This window comes from Ischnura elegans, chromosome 7 (genome assembly GCF_921293095.1).
Source record: "Ischnura elegans chromosome 7, ioIscEleg1.1, whole genome shotgun sequence".
NCBI classification, from domain to species: Eukaryota; Metazoa; Arthropoda; class Insecta; order Odonata; family Coenagrionidae; genus Ischnura; species Ischnura elegans.
The window spans coordinates 114,178,720-114,201,129 of NC_060252.1; the positions used below are offsets into that span (position 1 = coordinate 114,178,720).

Below are 22,410 nucleotides of genomic sequence, written 5' to 3' on the forward strand. Positions count from 1 at the left end.
TAACTCATCTAGAAATAAACATTGATCATGTAATTACACAATCACATTACACCTACACTCAGTGGCGTAGCTGTGGGGGAGGGGGGGGGGGGGCAAATGAGGGGATAGATCCCCCAAAAGCCTCAGAGAAATAAAAAAAATTTAAAACTATTGTCTAGTTTCGACACATTATAACAGCATCCTCTTAGAGTTAAATTTTTAGTGCCAAAATGATGTAAAATGTCTTTCCAGGCATGCCATTTATCAAAAGTTTTCCCTGGACCTCCCGTTACCTGTGTATGGGGGGGGGGGGGTGAGGGGTCACCCCCAAAACCCCCCCAGGCCATGCCATCCCCCCAAAGCATATTTCTAGGTATGCCACTGTCTACACTAATGACTAAAAATGGAGATTAAAACATCAAGTGATGACAAGTATCTTTTAAATCATATTTTGGCCACTATATGACAAAAGTACATATACGGATATCATAAAAATAATTATAAGTATTTACAGCCAATTTAGTTGATTACTTACTTTTTTCCATGAGGAAAAGGTATCCTCTTTGCATGCAAGCTTCATCTTCTTGACCTGAGGTCAATGGCTTCTGTAACAAAATGAAACAACATATGAGCAAACACTGACTATGAAAAACAGGAAACACTTGATCCCACCAAACATTCCAAACATGTGGTCCCTTTGCAGAGGTTTCAAGGCACACCTCCACCATCCCCAGACTTTCTTAGATTTAAAACAAGGTATGTCATCTTTAATGAGCATTTTTAGTTAACCAGTTTAACGAATAAGGTTTGAAAATACCTAAAAGCCACTCGTCTTCATTAATCAGACCTCTGTTGGATTATCACTGAGAGATGTTGCATTACTACCACAGTGACGTACCCAAAACAACCACCAAAAATGATAGCTAGATACATCAGTAGGCATATCAAAATTAAATAACACCTAAACAACCAATACAATGTTACAGTAAAAGAGAAGGATTCCATACAAATCAAAATGAGCAAGTCAACAAAAATGGCCACTAATTTAGATAAAAAATAGTAAGTAATCAAACATACCAACAAGTGTTCGATCATACAATTAACTTTTGATTTGATGCATAAAAAGAGATAAGTTTGGGCTGCTTCAATATTTAATTCTGTCAACATACCTCTAACATTTTCCGCATCAGAGACTCAGTCTTATCCCTGGTGGCTTCAAAATTTTCCCTCGTCTGAAAGAATTAAATCATAGTAAGAAAAAAATAAGAAATGTGCAAGGTAAACATTTTTTTGCTCTGACTAAAAAAGAGCAAGCAAATAAACGTTGGTAGGCAAAATAACAATGAGAAAAAAACTGTGTAACAAGACCACATTTAAAGCTTTGCATATCAAAGTGACCAAATGAATACTGAATGCAGAAAACACCTGAGTGCACGGAAGGAGCTTCAACACCAATTCCAGACCTAATAGGTCGAGACAATAAAAATTAAGCAGAAGTTGAAGTGGGACACAAGTTAAGCTGAATGGATTAACAGGATTTGAGTTCAAAATACTTTTTGGACCAACTATTCCAGGCTCTACACAGTGGTAACTTTTATTTCCAAGGCAATTCTCTTAATATTAAGGTACTTGTAGAATAGTGACACAGAGATGACATGCTTCCAGAATTTTTAATGTTGATGCTACTTTTCTCAAAGCAATAATAGTTTGAAAACTTTCCAACAGTAACCCTGTGAAATTTACAGGATAGAGGCTACACCATGCAACAGCACACCTTTAAAATCACTGAACCACAGAAATAAAAAAGGTATAACCTTAAAAATGTCAACACAAGTTGTCATTACCAAGTAACAAGAATGAAAGTACAGATACCATCTATATTACTGGAGGACTGCCTGCTGTAAATGAAAGCGTCTAATAGCATAAATCATGCAATACTGGAAAAAATAAAATACATTAACAGTTAGGCCATCATTGGATGATCCGGACTATAGCTATGCAACAACTAAGAAGGTGCACCCCATGTTCATAGTGTGCCATGTGCTGAACAACACTATCAACAAACCTGGCAAGGCTTGCTACCCCATTAATACATTGTATGCATATGGTAATTCACACATGGCACATGTTTTCATCACATCTGTTCTACCATCTGATGTGTCTGAAGGATCCAAAAAGATCCATGGTCATTTAAAGTCGCACTGAGCACAGCCAGGAGTCGGATCATCTGAGAGCAGCCTCGTCAGCCTATCACTGCCTTATGAATGCACTTTCAGATGCAAAAACCAAAATATGTCACGAGAATGTAGGTAAATTTTCATGTGAACCATAAACCTAACGCATTCAGAAAATTACACACCAAGTTTTGAGATCATAACAATTATAGCAGCTTAATCTGTGGTCTACCTTTTGCCTGCATGATCACTTCAACAGCAAGCCCATCTCCACTCTTGAATGTTAAAGATAGGGGAAGTTCTATTAATACGCAATTAAAGGAATTGAACTACAGAGTTACCAGAAAACTGAGCCATGCATTTCCAGGAAAAATTACTCACAGATCATGGAAAATTTAACTTGACATTTGATTCACTGAAATAATTTTTTCACTAATGCAGTAAACAGTGGTGCATTATTTTTCAACCTCCAAAACAGACATGCCTTCACTTCCATCCATTCATACTTATTAAATAAAATTTTCATAGAAAAAAACTATGCACGCAAGATTAAGGTTTTTATCCATTTTGATTCAATTATTGCATCCTTAATTAATATCTTGTAGAATTGCAGCATTTCAGGAATATATGTTTACCGCACCAAAACTCAGAGGGTAAGAATTAAACTGATTAGGAAATAACTACAACAAAAATCTGAAAAGAATCATATAAAGGTAGATTTCTTTCTCTGTTTAGTACATGGAACTGGTCACAGCAAAATGATTATAAAATGCATCTTCAAAGGATACCAATGAAGAATTGCAATCATTACAGGTTAGATAAAAATATGACAGAATGAATTTAAAAAGGTAGGCTGTTTGGGTGACCACCGGGCAATCTCCTTCATGGCTTCCGACGTTTTGGATTACGAGTCGTACTCCATCCTCAGGGCTGAATGAAAGATAACCCGGTGGAGCACCCAAACACCCTTCACTGCCAGCATATGCCGGGAAAGCATCAGCTCTTTTGTAAATTTAAAAAGACTCAAAGAGATCAAAAGATAAAGGTCAGGATGTATTATGCATCACATGGCCTCCAGATAATAATTTATCGCAAAATTGTAATGCAGTGTTGCATTTCGCAGGATAACCACACTTCTCAATGCCTTGCATCGGTTTATCAACTTACGAATTAGCTCTCAGAACGCATTTTGCTCGTATGTCGAAGACTTACTGTTTATGTACAAGATTCCGAAGGTATGAAGGTAAAATGGAGTCTATTCATCGACTCGTCAAAGACAAGTTTAAAGGTTATTTTGCTGAATAACGGCCATGATTTACCTTCGGTTCCCAGATATGCCACTATTTTAAAGGAAACCTATATTCCAGATTTTCGAGGCAGCTCTTTATACCACCTCCTATAACCCCCGTCCACCCTCATACTTTATATAGTATTAATTTGTGGAATTAAAACTTTTGGGCTATGTCGCCGCGTCAGATTTTGGGTGGCCCCAACGTTTCCCGACCGATGCTGGTCGCTTTCTCAAGGGAATCTGAAGAGGTGGGATTTAGAATTGGTATATATAGGTATACCTGTCGGGTGGTGGGGGGAGGGGAGTGAGAGGTTGGAGGAGTAGGTTGTCGATTATTTTTGCCGATTACGGGTTGCCAAGTACGGCTGATTTTAAGGCCAGTGTCTCTGTTGAAGTTGTTTTTCTCCTCTTTAGATATTTCTATTGCTTCTCTTACGAGTCTCTGTTTAAAGCCTTTCACTCTCGCAACAATTTTTGCCTCCTTAAGGTCGATTGTGTGGCCCAGCGCTGCGTGTTCGGCTACCGCGGACTTCGTTGACTGCCCCAGTCGAATTGCTCTGTATGGCAGGAAGGCTTTCTTCTGGTCGCTGAGGTCATTTACAGAGGAGTTCGCTGCTTCTGTGGTGTTGATTTTGATCTCGTTGTTCTTTCTGATAACTTTATTAAATGTTCGAGAGATAACTCTGTCGTCGAATCCATTTGCCCGTACTGGCCTCTTACTGTAAACTTTACAATGGAGGTGGAGGAAGACGGAAAACTTCCATTCTTAGATGTCCTCGTGGAAAAGAAGAAGGACGGAACATTGGGGTATGCAGTGTATCGAAAACCTACAGCAACAAATCGGTACCTGGACGCCTTATCTCACCATCATCCAGCGCAAATAAATGGAGTGGTCAACACGTTAATTCACCACTCCTACAAAATAAGCGACCAGAACAACTTTGCCGAAGAGAGGAAGAAGCTAGAGGCCATTCTACAGGCAAATGGATTCGACGACAGAGTTATCTCTCGAACATTTAATAAAGTTATCAGAAAGAACAACGAGATCAAAATCAACACCGCAGAAGCAGCGAACTCCTCTTTAAATGACCTCAGCGACCAGAAGAAAGCCTTCCTGCCATACATTAAGGGGACGACTGACAGAATAGGAAATATACTACGCAAATTCCAGATAAGGACAATATTCTCGCCTCACGTACAGATAAAACATCTACTGAAAACCGTCAAGGATAGAACTCCACTACAAGTCGAAGGGGTATACCGAATTCCTGGCCAGACCTGTGGGAAGAACTACATCGGCGAAACAGGCAGATCGGTTAAAAGACGTCTAGAGGAGCACGAGAGAGCAATTCGACTGGGGCAGTCAACGAAGTCCGCGGTAGCCGAACACGCAGCGCTGGGCCACACAATCGACCTTAAGGAAGCAAAAATTGTTGCGAGAGTGAAAGGCTTTAAACAGAGACTCGTAGGAGAAGCAATAGAAATATCTAAAGAGGAGAAAAACAACTTCAACAGAGACACAGGCCTTAAAATCAGCTGTACTTGGCAACCCGTAATCGGCAAAAATAATCGACAACCTACTCCTCCAACCTCTCACTCCCCTCCCCCACCACCTGACAGGTATACCTATATATACCAATTTTAAATCCCACCTCTTCAGATTCCCTTGAGAAAGCGACCAGCATCGGTCGGGAAACGTTGGGGCCACCCAAAATCTGACGCGGCGACATAGCCCAAAAGTTTTAATTCAACATGACGAGCACCCGCAAAAGTTTTAACGAAGAATAGTATTAAGTCTTTACAAAATGGAGGGGCTGAACACTATTCATCCCTTAAAAACTTTTCTCTTAGCTACCGTATCATATGCAGTAAAGATCGAAGAAAAATGGTTATTTCAATGCTTTTTTCATCCCCTAAATATTTTCAACCCCAGTCAAGTTTGTCTCTTTCATGACCCTGATAGATAAAAACGTCAATTTTTTTATCAGAAGGAGATGATTTTAGTGAAAGTCCCTTGAAAAGCAACAAGTATAGATATGGGGTTTGTTTCCCCAATTCAGGGGTTGCTCGTAAAAATGGAGGGTGAAAGAAAGAAACGGAGGTCATATTCGGATTCAGCGACCCAAAATTAGCCAGGAACACCCTTAATTGTAGCCAAGCATTTTTTTAACTTTTTGTTTGCAAAATAGTGAAATTAAACAATAACTCCCGGATTTCATGGCTTTCAAGGGTTTATTAACATCCTATGAATTAACATCAGTCTCAAAATTTCTGCAATGGGACAAAATATGTATTGGGTTTGCTCAAGGAGGAGACGACTAAAGGAAGGGAATATTTTTTTATTGAGGCAGTAGAGGGAAAAGGATAAGTTTGGGTTTGGAAAGAGTAGGGCAGGTGTACAAGGCAGAATGAAGACCGTGGACATTCGATCATGCTCCACCTTGTAACTCTTGGAGGCATGCAAATCGGCTACATCAGGAGACCCATTTATCAATTGATTTTACACATCAATTCATTGATTTTTCATATCGCAGGATGTTCCTAAGGAGATTCTCCCAGGAGTAAATGGCATTATACAATAACTCAACATGTTCTATGCTGATTTGGTAATAATTATTTAAAGGCAGTAGCTCTCATTAGGTCAAATAAATCCTAATGACCATAATATTAATAATAAATTTCACACTTTTAAGTGACCTATTGCTCTCTACCATGACATTACTGTGAGCAAGGCTTGACTGACATTACAAGTAGAGCTGTAATGACTTGTAACAAATTAACATCTAAATGATAAAAAATGATTAAGTTTACAATGAGATGGTAAATAATATTTTGTCCAAAGGGAAAATAAACAGTATGAAGGCAGGAGACATGCTAAATATTCCTACTACCAACAATAATAAATCAAAAACTACTATGAATTTTCTATGGGGAAATTCATACCTTTTGTATTCTCAGTTGGAGGTCCCTCATGAAGGGTTTGAAGTCATTTGCAACCTCATGGCCCTGGTGATAGAAGGTCAGCCACCCATACATGAATCCCAACAACTAGAAGGAGAGAAAAAATTCCATTAAAATTATTCGAGAAGTACCTTTCAGAATTAACACGACAAGATGAAAATAGACATTACTTAAAAAAATAAAAAAGTGTAAACAGTAATGATCTCTAAATGGGGCAACCAAATTGATTAAATTTGGAGTCTTTCAATAAAAATGAACATAGACTTTCATTACTAATGAAAATAAGGATAATTTCTTACATCAATGAAATCATAGAATTTTTCAACAAGTCAGCAACTTTTAATACTGCAGTTAAAAAAATAAGTACACAACATAATGCAAACTTTATCTTTTGTGCCATGCAACACCAACAACGCAAATAAAAACATTTAAAAATTCTACCAGAATCGTACGAAAAATGTAACTGTAATTCTATAGCCCACATAAATTGACAAACACGAGCATTCTTAATTACATATATTTTATATGTTTTTCATGAATGGTATATCTTGAGGTCAAAAACCGATTCACTATTGAATACTGAAAATATTAACATTTGCAAACTTAAGTTAACATTATTACAAATGATGGAAAAAAATTAGAATAAACAGATATTATTGTAAATGGAAGGAACTTTTGCAGGATAAGGATCAGAGCACATGGATATGAAAGTCCGAAAGGGAAAATGGCTATCCCTCTTGTGGCATTAGTGGAGGAACAGTTAACTAAATGTGATTTGAGTATTGCAAAATTAAAATTTCGAAACGTAAGAAGCACACAAATTGTCACCTACGTCTAAGGTTCCAGATATCACGAAAGTCACATTACTGATACATTTAAAACTGTGTTTACAACTTGGGAAACTATTCAGCTGCTTGTAGTAAGTTACCAAAGGAGAGCTAACGTCAATGAGCAGAGTAACCACAGAAAATTTACAGCTCACGATTCCAGGCTTTTATACCGGAGTGTCACAATGGCAAAGCAAATTTAAATTGGAACTATGAACAATGATGATTAAATAATAGGAATCAATAAAAATGTCAAGTATTTTTACAAAATTAAGACTTAAAACTGAACATCACGACCCTCGGCCATGCTGTTACATTACGTACAATCTTTAGTTTGGTACAATACGAGGATGGATTCCGATCATTTATGAGTAAAATGTTCGTACCGTTTCCTCCGCTAAAACATTTTTTCGGTAAAATCATTGAAAGTCTGCCAGGAATAACACACAGGAGAGACATTCGGCGTGCACATTCGCGACTATTTTCAAGCGTTTTAAAAGGTTTACAAGCGATAAAAGTCAACAATTAAACGATGTTACGTTAGTGCTCCTTCTGTTTCCGCCTTACATTTGGCGCCAGAAACAGCGCCACGCAGGGATTGCGGAGAAGCCCCGAAACAAATGAGGCCAGAGGGTTCTGAGGGCGTTGTCATTCTGAAAAATTGCCATCGAGTTGACTGAGCACGGGCAGGGGACCCTGTTCAGCGGCGGAAACGCGAAGTTATATCCTTTGCATTTAGACGATTTAGACAGAAGAAACGGATTCTTGAAAGACATGCACGAAATACGAACGCCGTAACGTGAAGAGAATTTACAACATATATCATCCGACCTTGCCGAGTTTTAATCGTGAAGGTATATATAAAAGGGGCACGTCTTAGGCGACACAGGAGAATTATCCCTTCAGATAAAGTGGCAAAGGAATTAGACAGGGCAAAATATTGAGACGATGCTCATTCCCGCTACGCCACTGGCACAGAGTAAGTCGAAGAGATCGACGAAATCAAGAAAACACGAATTAGGGAGAAACGAGGGGTGGTATTCGGCCACCTAGACAGTCCGTCGCGTCGCTGGGATAGCAATAATGCACCGGGAGGGGAGATTCACACAAGCAGATAGCGAGACAATGACGGGGCAAGCATGCAGAAGTCAGGGGGAGGGGTAGCAAAACAAATTCCTTCACGGCGAGAGGCACGCGGCAAGGCGAAGGGGACGGGGGTGCACGAGTCACCAGCAACACGGCACGCCATATGGAACCATCGGGGAGGGAGGGAGGGAGGGAAGGCGAGCAGTCACGGGAGAGGAGACGCATTATTAGTCGCACTCACTCCTCTCTTTTGGAGAGAGAGATGTCCCCCCCACTTTTGCTTACCGTTTCCACGAACTCGAACTTCTTTCGCTCTTGGACTTCCTGGATGAGGAACACATACTCGAGGCTGGCCTGGAAGAAATGCCTCCGCTCCATCCCCAGGTAGGCGTCAGCCTGCAAAGAGGGAAAAGGGGGTTGAGCGAATGGGACCTGCGCAGGGAGCGACGACTCGCAGGGGAGGCGGCGGCGGCGGTAAGGGATCGATGGGCCCTTTCCGATCCCCAGGACAAACCATTACGCGCACGCCGCGATTCAGGGAATGGGTCGCTAGGCTATCATAATAGGGAGGCATAAAAAAAGGGGACCCAATTTTTTGGCACACCCCTTCGGGCGGCATTCTCCTCCTTCCTGCGAACCGTGTGCTCAAATTGAGCAAATAGCTTTCTCCGTCTTGAGCAAATGCTAATTAAGAGGAGACATGTTCACGAATAAACTGTTTCCGGAAAACCGTGATCGCGAATATTAAAATTAAATGTTCTACTCAGCGCCCTGGAAATTTTTCTAATAAAAAATTGGAATTTTCAATTTTTTTAAATCGAAATTTTTAAATATGATTAATGACGAGCCCTAATTCCCTTGATTTATAAATCTAAAATTTTCCTGGAGAGAGTACTAAACATATATGTTAACATGCGGGTAAACTGTTCACGGGATTCCCACCGGTTTAATTCTTTCACAACGGCCAAAGTTTCAAGCTCCGTCTCGGCGCTCATCATCAGGGCTGAATGTTGAATTACAGTAGATTAATACATTCAAATAACATTCAGGATTGATGGTGAGCGCCGAGACGGAGCTTGAGACGTTGGCCGTGATGAAAGAATTAACCCGGTGGGAATCCCGTGAACAGTTTACTCACATAATTCGCAGAGAAAGCATCAAATCATATGTTAACATATTTATAAACATATGTTTTTACGCGTATCCTTTCATAAACTATTAATTGGACGACCGCAATCCCGAAATGTCCTCAAATTGAAATTTCAGTCCGCACTTGGGAAGAATCACTTAAAATATCGGAATGCTCTATTTTTTTAATTAAAAATTTTCAATAGCTTTTATGCTTTGACAATCAAAAATGCAATTGAATATTCACTCTATGTATGTATTACAATGAGGCTGAGATGCTGAAAAAAAATGTTGGTTTTATATCGCTATTGTACGCAATGGGAATGATGTTCTTTTTGAAGCGTAGAAGATGAAAATGGAATATAAACAAATGTTTTGTGCGTGTTTGGCTTTCACATTTTCCCTTCAATTTGTAAAATGTCCCAAATTTGACGACACTAGGGTTCAACAACATTACATTGGAGAGCCCTCCTATCGCAGCGACATGCAGCTTTCTCACATCAATAGACTCCGTGATCAAATCGCCACGTAAGACGCTGTGAATGTAATTTCACATGAGATTTTCATAATAAAATTATAAAAGTATTTAATTTAAATGCTAGGGCTACCTGGTGATACATTTCACGCAGAGGAGAGATGCAAAAATTGAAGACATAAATGTTCACGACACCACATAATTCCAAGAAATTATAGTCACTGCCCATTCAAACCCATTCGACGTAATTTATCCTTGATATAAAAAAATATAAGAAAAGACAGAGAAAAATTTAAGATATTGCGGATGTGTTAACTCATCTTGTTGATAATATTTCACAAATATGAAATCTTGAAGTTGAGGTCCTTTAATATAAAAAGCATACGCGACGTTGCAAAAATCTTATTTTAAAAAGGACAGAAAATAAAGAATACATTGATAATATATTATCTTGTTGTAGTATTATGTGTCGTTCTAAGGCTGAGGAAAGTAAATTTCCCAAAAAATCTGCATTTTCTTCAAGTATAGTGGCATTCTGAGAGCAGCGGAAATATAAAGACGAAGAGAAAATCAAGACAACACAGTATATGATTGAGACCATCGAGACGAAGACAAAAATGAACTGAAATGCACCTAGCCATGCAGTTGACTGCTTGTTTCACCACTGCACGAGTCAAATATATGCACTGTCACCTAACAACAGGCCTCGTCGCATGCTCCGCAGTTTTTAAATAATTTTTACCTTGCTAGGGTTTGCCTCTAAATTCGAAGGCCGCTATGGTGTGATAATAGGTTAACAAGGGATGTAACGCGCTCTGGACATGCCTCGATTCCCACATCGTATATTCTTCTTAATTTCGGCATATGGTCGGTTATCATGAGCGGAATTTCACGCATTTTACTGGATTCAACTAATTTTCAATTAACGCCTATAAGGATTTTGATTTTCGATTTTTTTCGGATTTCACCGGAATTCCAGCCGAAACCAAATGTGGCTGGCAAGCTCTGAGCATCTCCTAAGGGAATTCTTAAACGAGGGAATGGGGAACTTGCATGAATTTTTTTTATTTCGTAGGCGGACAGAAAATTATTTTCTGAATACAACAAAGAAAACCGCATGTAAATCTGAGTTTTCCTTCGCGAGATATTTAATGATAAATATAACGAATTTTAAAGCGCGGGAAAAACTCCCTCACCCCCCAAGCCACTGCCGACGAAGCCCTCGTCAAAGGTGCCTAAACATCACGCGAAGCTATTGTTGTGATTGTTTGTAATAGTTGCCAGCAGTTGTGAGAGCTTCGTTTGTTAGACGTGTTGATTATATTATATTTAAAGATAAATATCCGACGATAGAGGCTTGGAAGCCCTCGTATTTTGCATTATTTATAATATTAATATCTGAGTAAGGGCATAAAATATAAAACTGGAGCAGTTAAACCAAAAATGTGATAATACCTAAATAACATCGTTGTAGGAGTCTGAGCCACGGCCATTGGAACCCCTATGAAAAAATTGTATAAACCTGTTTCAAAACTTTATACAATTTATACAATTGCCATGGCAATGTATAAGATTGTATAAAATTTTGAAACAGGTTCATACAATTTTTTCATAGGGGAAGGGGGATACGTTAATAGGGTTGTTCAAGCCTATCAGAACGGTCTAAAAAAACGAATGTATATCACTTCTGATGTAATTTCATTTCGATTGGGATGAATGACAGATGCGTTGAAAAAGTAATGATGGAATTATTAGCAATCAAAATTCGAACAATTTTAAACGCCGCCAAAAACGGTCGGCCATCTTGAAATAGAGGTGATGACGAAACAAGCCTGTACGGCTGGCCTGTACCCTCGATCGCTCGATGCCAAGCTGAGCACTCTGCATGCCGACTGGACATTTGCCAAGGTTTTTCCTTATTTTGAAATGGCCTATGTTGTGCATGAAGCTTCCGGATGGATCAAGGCGACATGAAATCCATTCTTCAAGTTAGGCAGGCAACGTATGTAGCGTTGACAGGAATTGAAAGTTTTGTATAGCTGCATTTGCTAGGAAACTACGTGCAGTGAATTTTCATTGTGCCTCTAGTGCAAGTGAACACAATTTGTGCCCTTAACCCGGCAGTGGTCGCGTGGGGTGTCCCAGACACCCCAGTCTTATATAAGCGCTATTTTTTCATGCAATTGTGACTGCAATGACCTGTAACCTCCTCTAGCTGATTTTTTAAGCTTTCTGAGGGTACATGTAAAAGATAATTATAAAATCAATGCAAGTTTTTAAGAAAAATTACTTTTGTCAAAGCTCTGCAGAGTGGGGTGCGCCAGACACCCCACGCGACCGTTCTCGTTACGGTTTGCCGCCGAATGTTTTTCATCCATTTTCATCACATTTGATAGCTACTTTTCTGAAACTGGCCATTCAAGTTGTCTTTTACGTTTACATTAATAAATATTTATTTATTGGTATATTTTTTGCCTAAATTCATGTAAACAAATAGAAAGTTAGTATTTTTTTATAATATTACAGTGATTTTTCTCGAAGTGAGCCACGAAAAATCGATCATGTAATACTTTTAGCACGTTCATTCAGTACACTATGGATTCCTGCAGTCTTTCTAAAAAAAGGAAAAAGCTAATATACTTTGACTTTTGACTGAAATTTTGGATGAGGATTTATTTGTTTCTGACGTCAACTTTTGTAGAAAATGCGATTTCTTAGAAGTGATTTTTTGAAGACTTCGTTCAATTACGTTAGTGCAGTAGTTATTCAAAAAAAGTCGTTATTTACATGTTTCTGTGAATTTACCAGTGAAGGTTGGCTTTATAATACTTACATTCATCGATTTCAATTCATACTAGATGTCAGCTACCTCTAGAGTAAAAGAATGAGTCTTTGCCTTTTCAATGAATCTTTGAGGGAAGAAGATTGATTCTGATGAAAAAGAAGATGGGTGTCATGTAGCTGCGCATGACACTTACACTGAACAACAGTGCAGAGATGATTAACTTTTGTAAAAGGGAAGGGAGCTTATGTACGTTGGGAAGTATGGAGTTAAAACGTGTAATACGCAGGGATCAAGACCAAACATAAGAACATAAAATTGTAGCAGTGTTACTGAGAGGAGTGGACTTATTAGAAAAATAAATTGGATTCAAAACTCGAATGGTTTGTTTTCGTATGATGTTCATTGAAAGAATGGTAGAGAAAATTGTGAATTGCACTAATATTCAGGTAGAGAAAGTCACTGAAAATAATTCTCGTTAAAGAGATAGTGAAACAGACAGGAAAGAATTAGTGTTCCTGAATAGTATTTTACTTTTAGCCAGGGCAAATAAAACTGAGTAACAGAATTTTTTATAGTTTTGGAACCACAATGGATTAGGAGTGGAAATATGTTATTCCTCCATGAGCCATAACATATTTCTCTTTTCCCCTTTATCTTTTCGTTTCCACAACGTGACTGCTAAAGTAGAGAAAATGAAAAGTGGAAAATTAGCACAAAGTACAGATGTATTTGAGATGTTTGCTCGCAATACACGGCAACATTATAGAATTGGGCCATGAGAAAAAGCTGATGAGCAATTGATTCCTTTTCAAAGAAGATGTTCATATAGGCAATATTTACCTTCCAACCCCGCAAAATATAGCATCAAAAGTTTTGCATTGGCAAATTCGATTGTATTTGAAGATGTACCTACTCAGAGTGGCAACCAGAGGGTCCATTTTTTTTAGTTAACGGTCCAAAAGAGGAGTTAAAGCGAATGTTTTCTTTTGTAAACAGAAACGGGAGGAACATAGTTTGAACTACTGATTCAATAATATTCCGCAAGTACATGAAATTCTAAGCAATAATTTGACGGTTGCGGGAACAGTGCGCAAAAAATAAAAGAGATTTAGCACTGAAAGTCGTATAAGTAAAAGAAAGAAGATAATAGCAGCTTATTTTGGTTTAGGAAGAAAAAAGCTCTAGTTTCCTGCGTCGTAAAATGGTCAAAGAATGTAATTCTTTCGCCAACAATTCACACAGCTATATCTATCAATGAATCCAAGACGAACAGATAATAAAAGAAAACCGGAAATATTGACCTTTTATAACTGCACTGAAGGAGGTGTAGCCACATTAGACAAAATAGGCAGCACCTATCATACAAGCAGAAACATCAGGAGATGGTCCATGGCCATTTTCTTTCATTTGCCAAACACTGCTGACATCAGTGCATTTGTTATACGTAGGTATTCTAATTCACTATTACATTGCAAAGAAGTTTTCTTCGTGAGATAACTCGATCGTTAACTTTTCCATACAGTAAAATTAGATCGATATTGAACACGATCTCTAGAGACTTGAAAAATAGAGGAATATGCGTAAAATGAGCCTGAGAAAAGGATGTGGAGAAAAATAGAAAAAAGTAGGAAGATGTGTTTTTTTCCCCACAGATATAAAAACAAAAATATACTGTAAACTGTGTTAGAAACTAATGTGCGGTACACATTTGCTGAAAATTTTGAGAAGTGATTAGAAGCAAATAAATAGTTTACATGATTTATTTTCTGCATTCTTTAGATTCAATAAAACTTTTCAATAGCGTGAAATTGAACTTCTATTGAGGACTACATATTTGTTAGTTTACCTTTCCAATGCTGTATATAATTTGTAACAGGAGTATTTCAATAGTTATAAGTGACCGTAATATCATCTTAAATTTTTCCTCAAGAATACATTTTTGGAAATCGATTCAATATCGATAAGTAAATTAATTTAGTACAATTATTAGTATTTACGTAAGGCAAATAGAGGTCGACGCTGAAAATATGATGAGATACAGTGATTGATGTTTATAAAAGTATATGCCATGTATTTATATCTCAACATTTCAACTGTGTCCTTTGGCTGAAACAAAAAAAATTGGCAATTTTTTCGGAGGAACTGGGACTGCCTACTGGAAAATAGGGTAGGTATTCAAAAATATTTTCTTAAAAAAATAAAAGTTGAATTATGGTTTGAAATATATAGTATAGCCATTCCTAAATAAACAAAGGATACGTCGAGATGTGAAATTTTTAAATGATATATACTATTTGAAAGAAATTGAAGAAAATCTTTTGGGGTGTCAGAGACACCCCACGCGACCGTTTATGTTCGGAAAATGGGCGCGACTACCGCCGGGTTAATGTACCCCTAAGTGAATGATTGCATATAGACGATGAAGTAAAGAGTGAAGTGAGTTGTGAATGTAACTGCTTCGACGAAATTATTTATTTCTTCCATGCTAGTTCAATCAACCCTATACATTTCGATCTAAGGTATCTAACTATTGCCTAGGGGATATGTTTCATATTTGATCTAGTTGTGCTTTAGGGATACATCGAACGCATATTAATTTCCAATCGTTTGTTCGCTTCTAAGTTCCGTTTGATTTTATTACCTATTAATTTTGAGCATTCACGAGTGTTTACATTTCACGAATTTCGTTGCGCTGTTGTTTGTTTTTGTTTTGGTCATATTTTGGTTACGGTAAGAGTACGGGTAAGAGTAATAGTGAAATTCGAAGTTTTTTGATGTTACAATAACCGATTTAGCTATTTGTTTCAGCCTATTCATTTCATTGTCCTCGAAATGTCAATGTGAAATAACGTAAACTGATTCTAAGTCGTTAGTGATGAGTGAGAAGTGAGGTGTGGAGAATCTTTCGAACTTCAAGGAGTGCAAATTCTTTTAGCGTGTGCAGAGTGATTGGAAAACCGATTATCATGTTTTATTAGTGTTTTATATTTATTGTGAGTCAAGTTTTTCATTGAAACAGTTGATTCGGAATATACTGATTATATGTATCAAAAAGACAACTCGTGAAATGTGTACGTTTTAGTGCTATTATGATATGATGAGCAATAAATATGTACAAGTAAGGGTAATTTTGCTTATTATTACTCTTATTAAAGGATAAATTTGGATTTTCTTTAAACACTGATCTGGCGGCAGACGCTGGAGATCTTGAAAAAAAGTGGAATAACCCTGCTGAGCCACTTAAACAACACTGCAGTAGGGCATCTACAGGCTTGTGACGTCACACATCAATTCAAGATGGAAGTAGGGCTTTTTGGCGTAACGTAAAATTTGTCACTGTTTAAAGCCTTCTCTAAACATGTACAATGAAGAAAATAGCATAATATTATTGTCATTGCTCCTTCTGAAGCACGATCTTTCGATTTCTTAAATAAAAAAAATATGGTGAACAACCCTATTGTAAGTTTATGTTATCGACGGCATATCATTCATTTTAGTATGTAATTAGAACGATTTTGATGTTTACTAATGTCCGCTTAGCTTTTATACACAATAAATTCATCCGTTTATTCGTAGGTACCGGAGAATTCGTCGTTTAGGACTGTCTGCGCTTGTATTATGGGGTGAATTCCAGTCAATGCAACTTTTGCTCGCTGATTGGAGACATTTAAGAACATTTTTGTGCCAAAATAGTGTTATTTTCAACGTGACATCTCCCGTTAAGCTACTGCTAATAATCACAGTGCCAGTGGTTGTAGTGCACAAAGTTTGACAAGGTTGAAAAATATCGGCCAAGAGTTATCAGTGTTCCATCGTGATTGAATTGTAAAAAGTGCTATTACGCTATCGATAAATGTCTAACAGTAGTGTAAAAATTGTCAGTGGCGTGCTAATCTCCGTTGTTCACCGTAGATATGACATTTCACGATCACGCTATTGAAATAAAAACTGTGTGTGAAGTTTGTTATTCCATTATTTCAACGAATAGTAGTGAGAAATGTCACCTGTGTCACTTGTGTGGGCTAATTTAAGGGTTTAAATCAGTGAATAAATAGTTGTATTCATCATAACGAGTTCTGTTATTGGAAGTTGTACCTACGTGATGAATATAAGAATGTGATAGTGACATCCAGTTTTTGATAATAGTATTTGCCTATTTCCCACTATATTTTTATGGTATATGCTAGTATATTGTTTATGGATTTACCTATATTATTGAAATAGGTTGTAGCTTGTGTGTGTGTTGGCAGCGGAACCGATTCGCGATCTCACATGTGGATTGTGTGCAGACTGTTTTGCTGTGAATTCGTACCGTAGGACGGATAGGACCAAGGTTCCAAGGACCAAGGTCAAAAATCAACAATACGGATCTATGAACTGCCTAACCGACTTTGGCACCCTCCAAAACCTATCGCTTGACACGTTGGTTGTCATGATTGCCCGAGGTTTAACCCTATGACCTTTGACCCCCATTGTGACCCTCGGAGGTCTAAAAATCAACACTACGGATCTATGAACTGCTTAACCGACTTTGGCACCCTTCAAAACCTATGGTTTGACACGCTGGTTATCATGATTTCCGGACGTTTAACCCGATGACCTTTGACCCCCATTCTGACCCTCAGAGGTCAATTAGTGAATAATAAGGGTTTTTGGACTTTACCAATGACTTGGGCACCCTATAAAACCCATGGATCGACACCTTTGTTGGTATACTATTCTTTTTGCCACCTTTATGACCTTGACGGTGACCTTACTGGGTCAACAGTTGAATTTTCGTGAATAAAAGTATTATTTTCGGGCTTCTCGTGTCCGAAAACCTAAGAATAGTCATCTTGGTCAATGAAATTCAGACTTTTTTCTATCTCGATTTTTTAAACATTGAAATTAAGGCAAATTTTGGTTTGGACCCACATTGTGAGGTCAAAAGGTCAAAATTGTAATAATTTTTTTACACTCAACAAAACTTAGGACCTTTTCCCATAAGTATATATGCTAATTTTAATGAACATTGCTCCATGCAAAGTTACTAAATTTACAGGTCAAAAATGACACACGACCCTTGGGACAGTCTGAATTTTCAAAGCCCGGCGAAGAATGAAAACGAGCATAATTTCTATTTAAAAAGTTGCAGAACTGTAATTTTTTGAAGCAACTAATTTGGTTTTTGCGTATTTTCCTCCCAGCCATATTAATCTAAGTTTAAATTATATTGCGGAAGTAGCAAGGAAAACAGTGTTTTGAGAGTTACAGGAAGGAAGTGTGGACACGGAATCAACTCGCACACCTTCCCATTTCATCACTTCATCAGGAAATTATGGCGTCTGAATACACGAATTTATCTTTTTTTAAATCTTATCATCATTATTTTCATAAATCGGCCTTCAATTTAAAATTCGGCTTATAGTGTTCGATAGAGGGTAAATTCAAGAACTCGCCGCGGTAAGCAGTTAGGCCCGCGGAAAGGCTAGAATTTGAAATGGCGCTGGAAGTTGGGTCTACCGTGACGTAACGGGACTTCTGCTGGCGCATGCGCAGTTACGAATGAGGCAACCTTACCGTCTAAGAACCTTGGGATAGGACTACCTTCTCCGTTAATCCGGCGTTGCCAAATTCAACAGCACAGCTTACTCTAATGTCAACAGCACAGCTTACGATCGTTATCCTCCAGTATTACAAGTTTCTTTTACAACTCGATTTGCCGCCGACGTATAGCAATAATTTGTCTTAACAAATTCCATGAGGGTCGTGGCATCAATTTTTGGTGTCCTAACACCCCATGCCACACGCCTTTTGGGCGGCTTGCGGGGTATTTTGTAGACGTAGATGAATTTCACGTGTACTATTCGAACGAGTGGCAACGTTATCATCCATTTTTCTGAACCAAAACACACGAAGTGAAACGCTTGTACTTCATCATCCCGATACCGCATTATTAATATCCCAAGTAATAATCTAGGCACAATAGCAATAGGAAAACTTGCCCAAGAATAACAGAACAAAATAAAGTGACGATGAGCGGCTAAATACTCCCTCAAAACAAATTTTACACCATGCGCTCAGCGTATTTCCCTACTCCCTACGGTTGTTTAGGCACCTATGACGTCACGCCTGGCCTCGGCAACGCTCGGGTGTCTTCGCGCAGTGGTCGGCTCAGAGAAATTTTTCTCGATTTTAAATGCAATTTTTTAATTTCTTTTGATGTTGAATGGAGAAACTGAAGGTATTTTTGCGAGCTAATGTATCCATTTGACTTATTCAAAATAGTTTTTAGTAGGGATGTGTCGATTCTCGATACCTATTCTCGATACCACCGATTCTTGCGACTAGGTATTGGTATCGAGAATCGATCGTCTAAAGTCGATACCGATACCGCCGATACCTATACCTAACATGTCAAAAAGTACTGATACTTCATAACTACTGATACTGATTTAACTTGCCGAATAATCCTAATTAATTTTGAATGTATGATTTATCACGTGAATATTTTTTGAACAACGACATTTCGACTCAATTCAATATACAATTACTATCGGGCATTACCGGCATTACTACTGCGGGTAAGCGCAGCGATTGCGGTGAAGTTTGTCATTTGTTTTATTTCAATGCGTGAGTACCGCTGTGGATTGCACAGAGAAAGGAATAGTGAACGCTTAGGGAGTATAGTTCTGGTGATAAAGTTTGGTGAATAACCTATTATAGTTCACATGTTATAATTAAAGTTTAGTAAATTGTTTATTTACTAAACATAACGTTATTTTTTTTACCTACTTTCATTCCAGAATCCCAACTAAGCCTAGTGAATGTAATGGCTTCAGAAGCTTGGAAATATTATAAAATCGACCCAAACAATGAGAAGTTTGCAATATGTGGCATTTGTGACAAGTTAGTTTCAAGAGGTGGCACTAGTAAAACGACAACTAACTTGTTAAAACATTTGAAAACTCATAAAAAACGTGGACAAAAACTTGAAAGTGCGGTATTTACTTGGCCCAAACCTAGAATTCTAACCCAATCAGTGTCAAGTGAACCAAGTACAAGCATTGAAATAGGGCATGGATCCACTAGTAAAATAGAAGCATTTTTCAAGCCCCGAATTGAAGCCTCCCCGGGAAGTACAAGCATTAGGCCTAACTTGGATACTAGTGCTGTAAGTCTAGAATGTGACGATACTGATGATCCAGATGACCTATCAGAGTTGAGCATAGATGTAAGTGACCACTGTGATCATTATACTGAATCTGGATCTGAACTGCCAGTAGGCCAAAGTGCATACTCGCCGACATCCGATGCATCAGGATCACCATCACTTTATCCAAAGGTGATCAAGATAAAAAAAACGAAGCAGCTTACCCTTGAAGGCACTTTTGACAGGGTAAGAAAATTTTCTCAGAATGACGAAAGGGCAAAAATGATAAAAAATTTAATTGCAGAAATGATTTGCATTGACCTCCAACCATTTACAATTGTTGAAAATAAAGGGTTTTTGAAACTTTTGAGACATTTAGAACCAAGGTATACTGTACCATCAAGGAAGACTTTTTCCAATAAAATTTTATGTGAGATGTATACTAAAGTCATAGGTGAAGTAAAGAGTGAGCTCAAAGAAGCAAAATATATAGCCATCACCACTGATATGTGGACGTCTATAGCTCAAAATGACTTTAAGGCCGTTACATCCCATTTTTACAAAGAAGACAGAAATGCCATTACCTTGACCCACAGATGTTTGGATGTGGCACCATTTCCAGAAGTATCACATACAGGGGAATGCATTTTAAATTTTCTCAAGTCAGTTTTTCATGAGTGGGAAATTTCAGACAAGATTGTTGGAATTGTTACGGATAATGGACCAGACATCACAGCTGCTTTGAATAGAAGTATTTATGAGGCTTTTTCATGTGTTGCCCACACCTTGCAACTAGTCATTAAAGATGGCTTCCTTGGCAACCCAAAGATGAACAATCTAATTAAAAAATCAAGAAAGTTGGTGGGGAATTTTAAGCACTCTGCTAAAATCTCGAAAAAGTTGAAAGCTGTCCAACTACAGTTAGGCATTCCTGTGCATCGTATGGTACAAGACGAGCCTACCAGATGGAACAGTACTTATTATATGTTGAAAAGGCTTTTGGAGCAGAAAGATGCAATTGTATTGTTGTCAAGCAAAGGTGATGCAATTCTTTCGGTGGATATGATCCCTGATGACTGGAAGACAATGGAATTTGGGGTGCAGCTACTGGAAATATTTGAGACAGCAACAAATCAACTAAGCAAGGAAAATTCAACAATATCTGAAGTAAGTATGCTTATATGATTTTTCAGCAATTGTAAAACCTTGGAAAAAACTTACTTATTGTCTGTAACCTAAGTTACAGAAATATAATATAACTTAAGTAATAATTAGTAATTTAACTTAACCTATAATTTTTTTCCAGATTATTCCCCTGATCCACACAGTTATGAAGGTAACTAAAAATCAAGATGTTTCAGGCTCTGGTCTCATGGGTCTAAAGAATTTAATTTCCTCAATGAAAAGGAGATATCCCTCAGTTGAGGCAAATTTAACCTTGGCATGTGCCACCATCCTTGACCCAAGGTTCAAGGACCTCCCGTTCCAAAGCCAGGACCATTTGCTGGCTGCCAAAAATAAATTGCTAAGGGAAATGGAAGGGGAAGACTCATTCAATTCAAGAATACATTGGACAGATTCTTCTACAACTAGTGGTGTCCCAGTCTCAGTAGAAGAGTCAAGTAAGGAACAAGGTTTTTGGACACGATATGCTGAGATTTTTAGCCAGCCATCCCCTGTGAAGCAGCCAACATTAGTGGGGTATGCAGAGGAGCTTGAACAATACTTGCAAGAGCAACCACTTAACCCAAATCAAGCCGACATGTTGGGCTCTTACTGGTTTTCCAGTCCTCATTTGAGACTGAAACAAGTTGCAAAAAAATATCTGTGTGTGCCTCCATCAACTGTTTTTAGCGAAAGACTATTTTCAGCAGCAGGAAATATTTGCGATCAAAAAAGAAATCGCCTTGACCCAGAGAGGGTTAAAATGTTGGTTTTTCTAAACAAAAATCTGAAATAGGCTTACATGTAAGTGTCACGGATGAACATATTTAGTTCATGATTTAAAAACTAATGTCACATAATCTTAAGCAATTTCTTATGTTTTTGCAATGTATCTTAAATATTAATGGCATATGTTACTTATGTGTGACTAGAAAAAATGGTTTTATGGACAATATAATTGTTTCTATCTTCGTGAACATCTTAGGACTATATTTTTGAAATGGATGTTTTAAAAGCAATTAATAAAATTAAGGTTTTTTTGCAAGAACAACTTTAAATAAAACATTGATGGTATCATTGGTATCGGTATCGGGAATCGAGAATTTATATTATCGGTATCGAGAATCGATAATTTTAGGTATCGACACATCTCTAGTTTTTAGAGCAACCTACGACCCATGCAAGTTCCTCATTGAACAATCTGTGGGATTCAATTATTACCAATTCCTTATAACCGTCCGGGTAAGAGGATAAATACATCTCTCGCTGGGCCACTTGGGAGGACTTCTACACCGGCAAGTCAACTCCACTCCACTTCCTAATTTCAAACCTGACAAGGAATTTAGCAAGGCCTATATTTTTCGCCGACTCTACGGGTTGACCACGTCAACATTGTGGCTGACGCCAT

General features: G+C 38.0%; 1 protein-coding gene across 1 annotated transcript in view; it reads right to left on the reverse strand.

Moving 5' to 3' along the window:
* LOC124161920 (rho GTPase-activating protein Graf-like) overlaps nucleotides 1-22,410 on the reverse strand; it is a 162,987-nt gene that overhangs the window by 54,025 nt on the left and 86,552 nt on the right. Inside the window, exons 5-8 of the mRNA XM_046538181.1 lie at nucleotides 8,604-8,714; nucleotides 6,388-6,492; nucleotides 1,149-1,211; nucleotides 515-584 (exon numbers count right to left, since the gene is read on the reverse strand). Coding sequence (XP_046394137.1) covers nucleotides 515-584; nucleotides 1,149-1,211; nucleotides 6,388-6,492; nucleotides 8,604-8,714 — 349 coding nt within the window. The remainder of the gene's footprint in view (nucleotides 1-514; nucleotides 585-1,148; nucleotides 1,212-6,387; nucleotides 6,493-8,603; nucleotides 8,715-22,410) is intronic.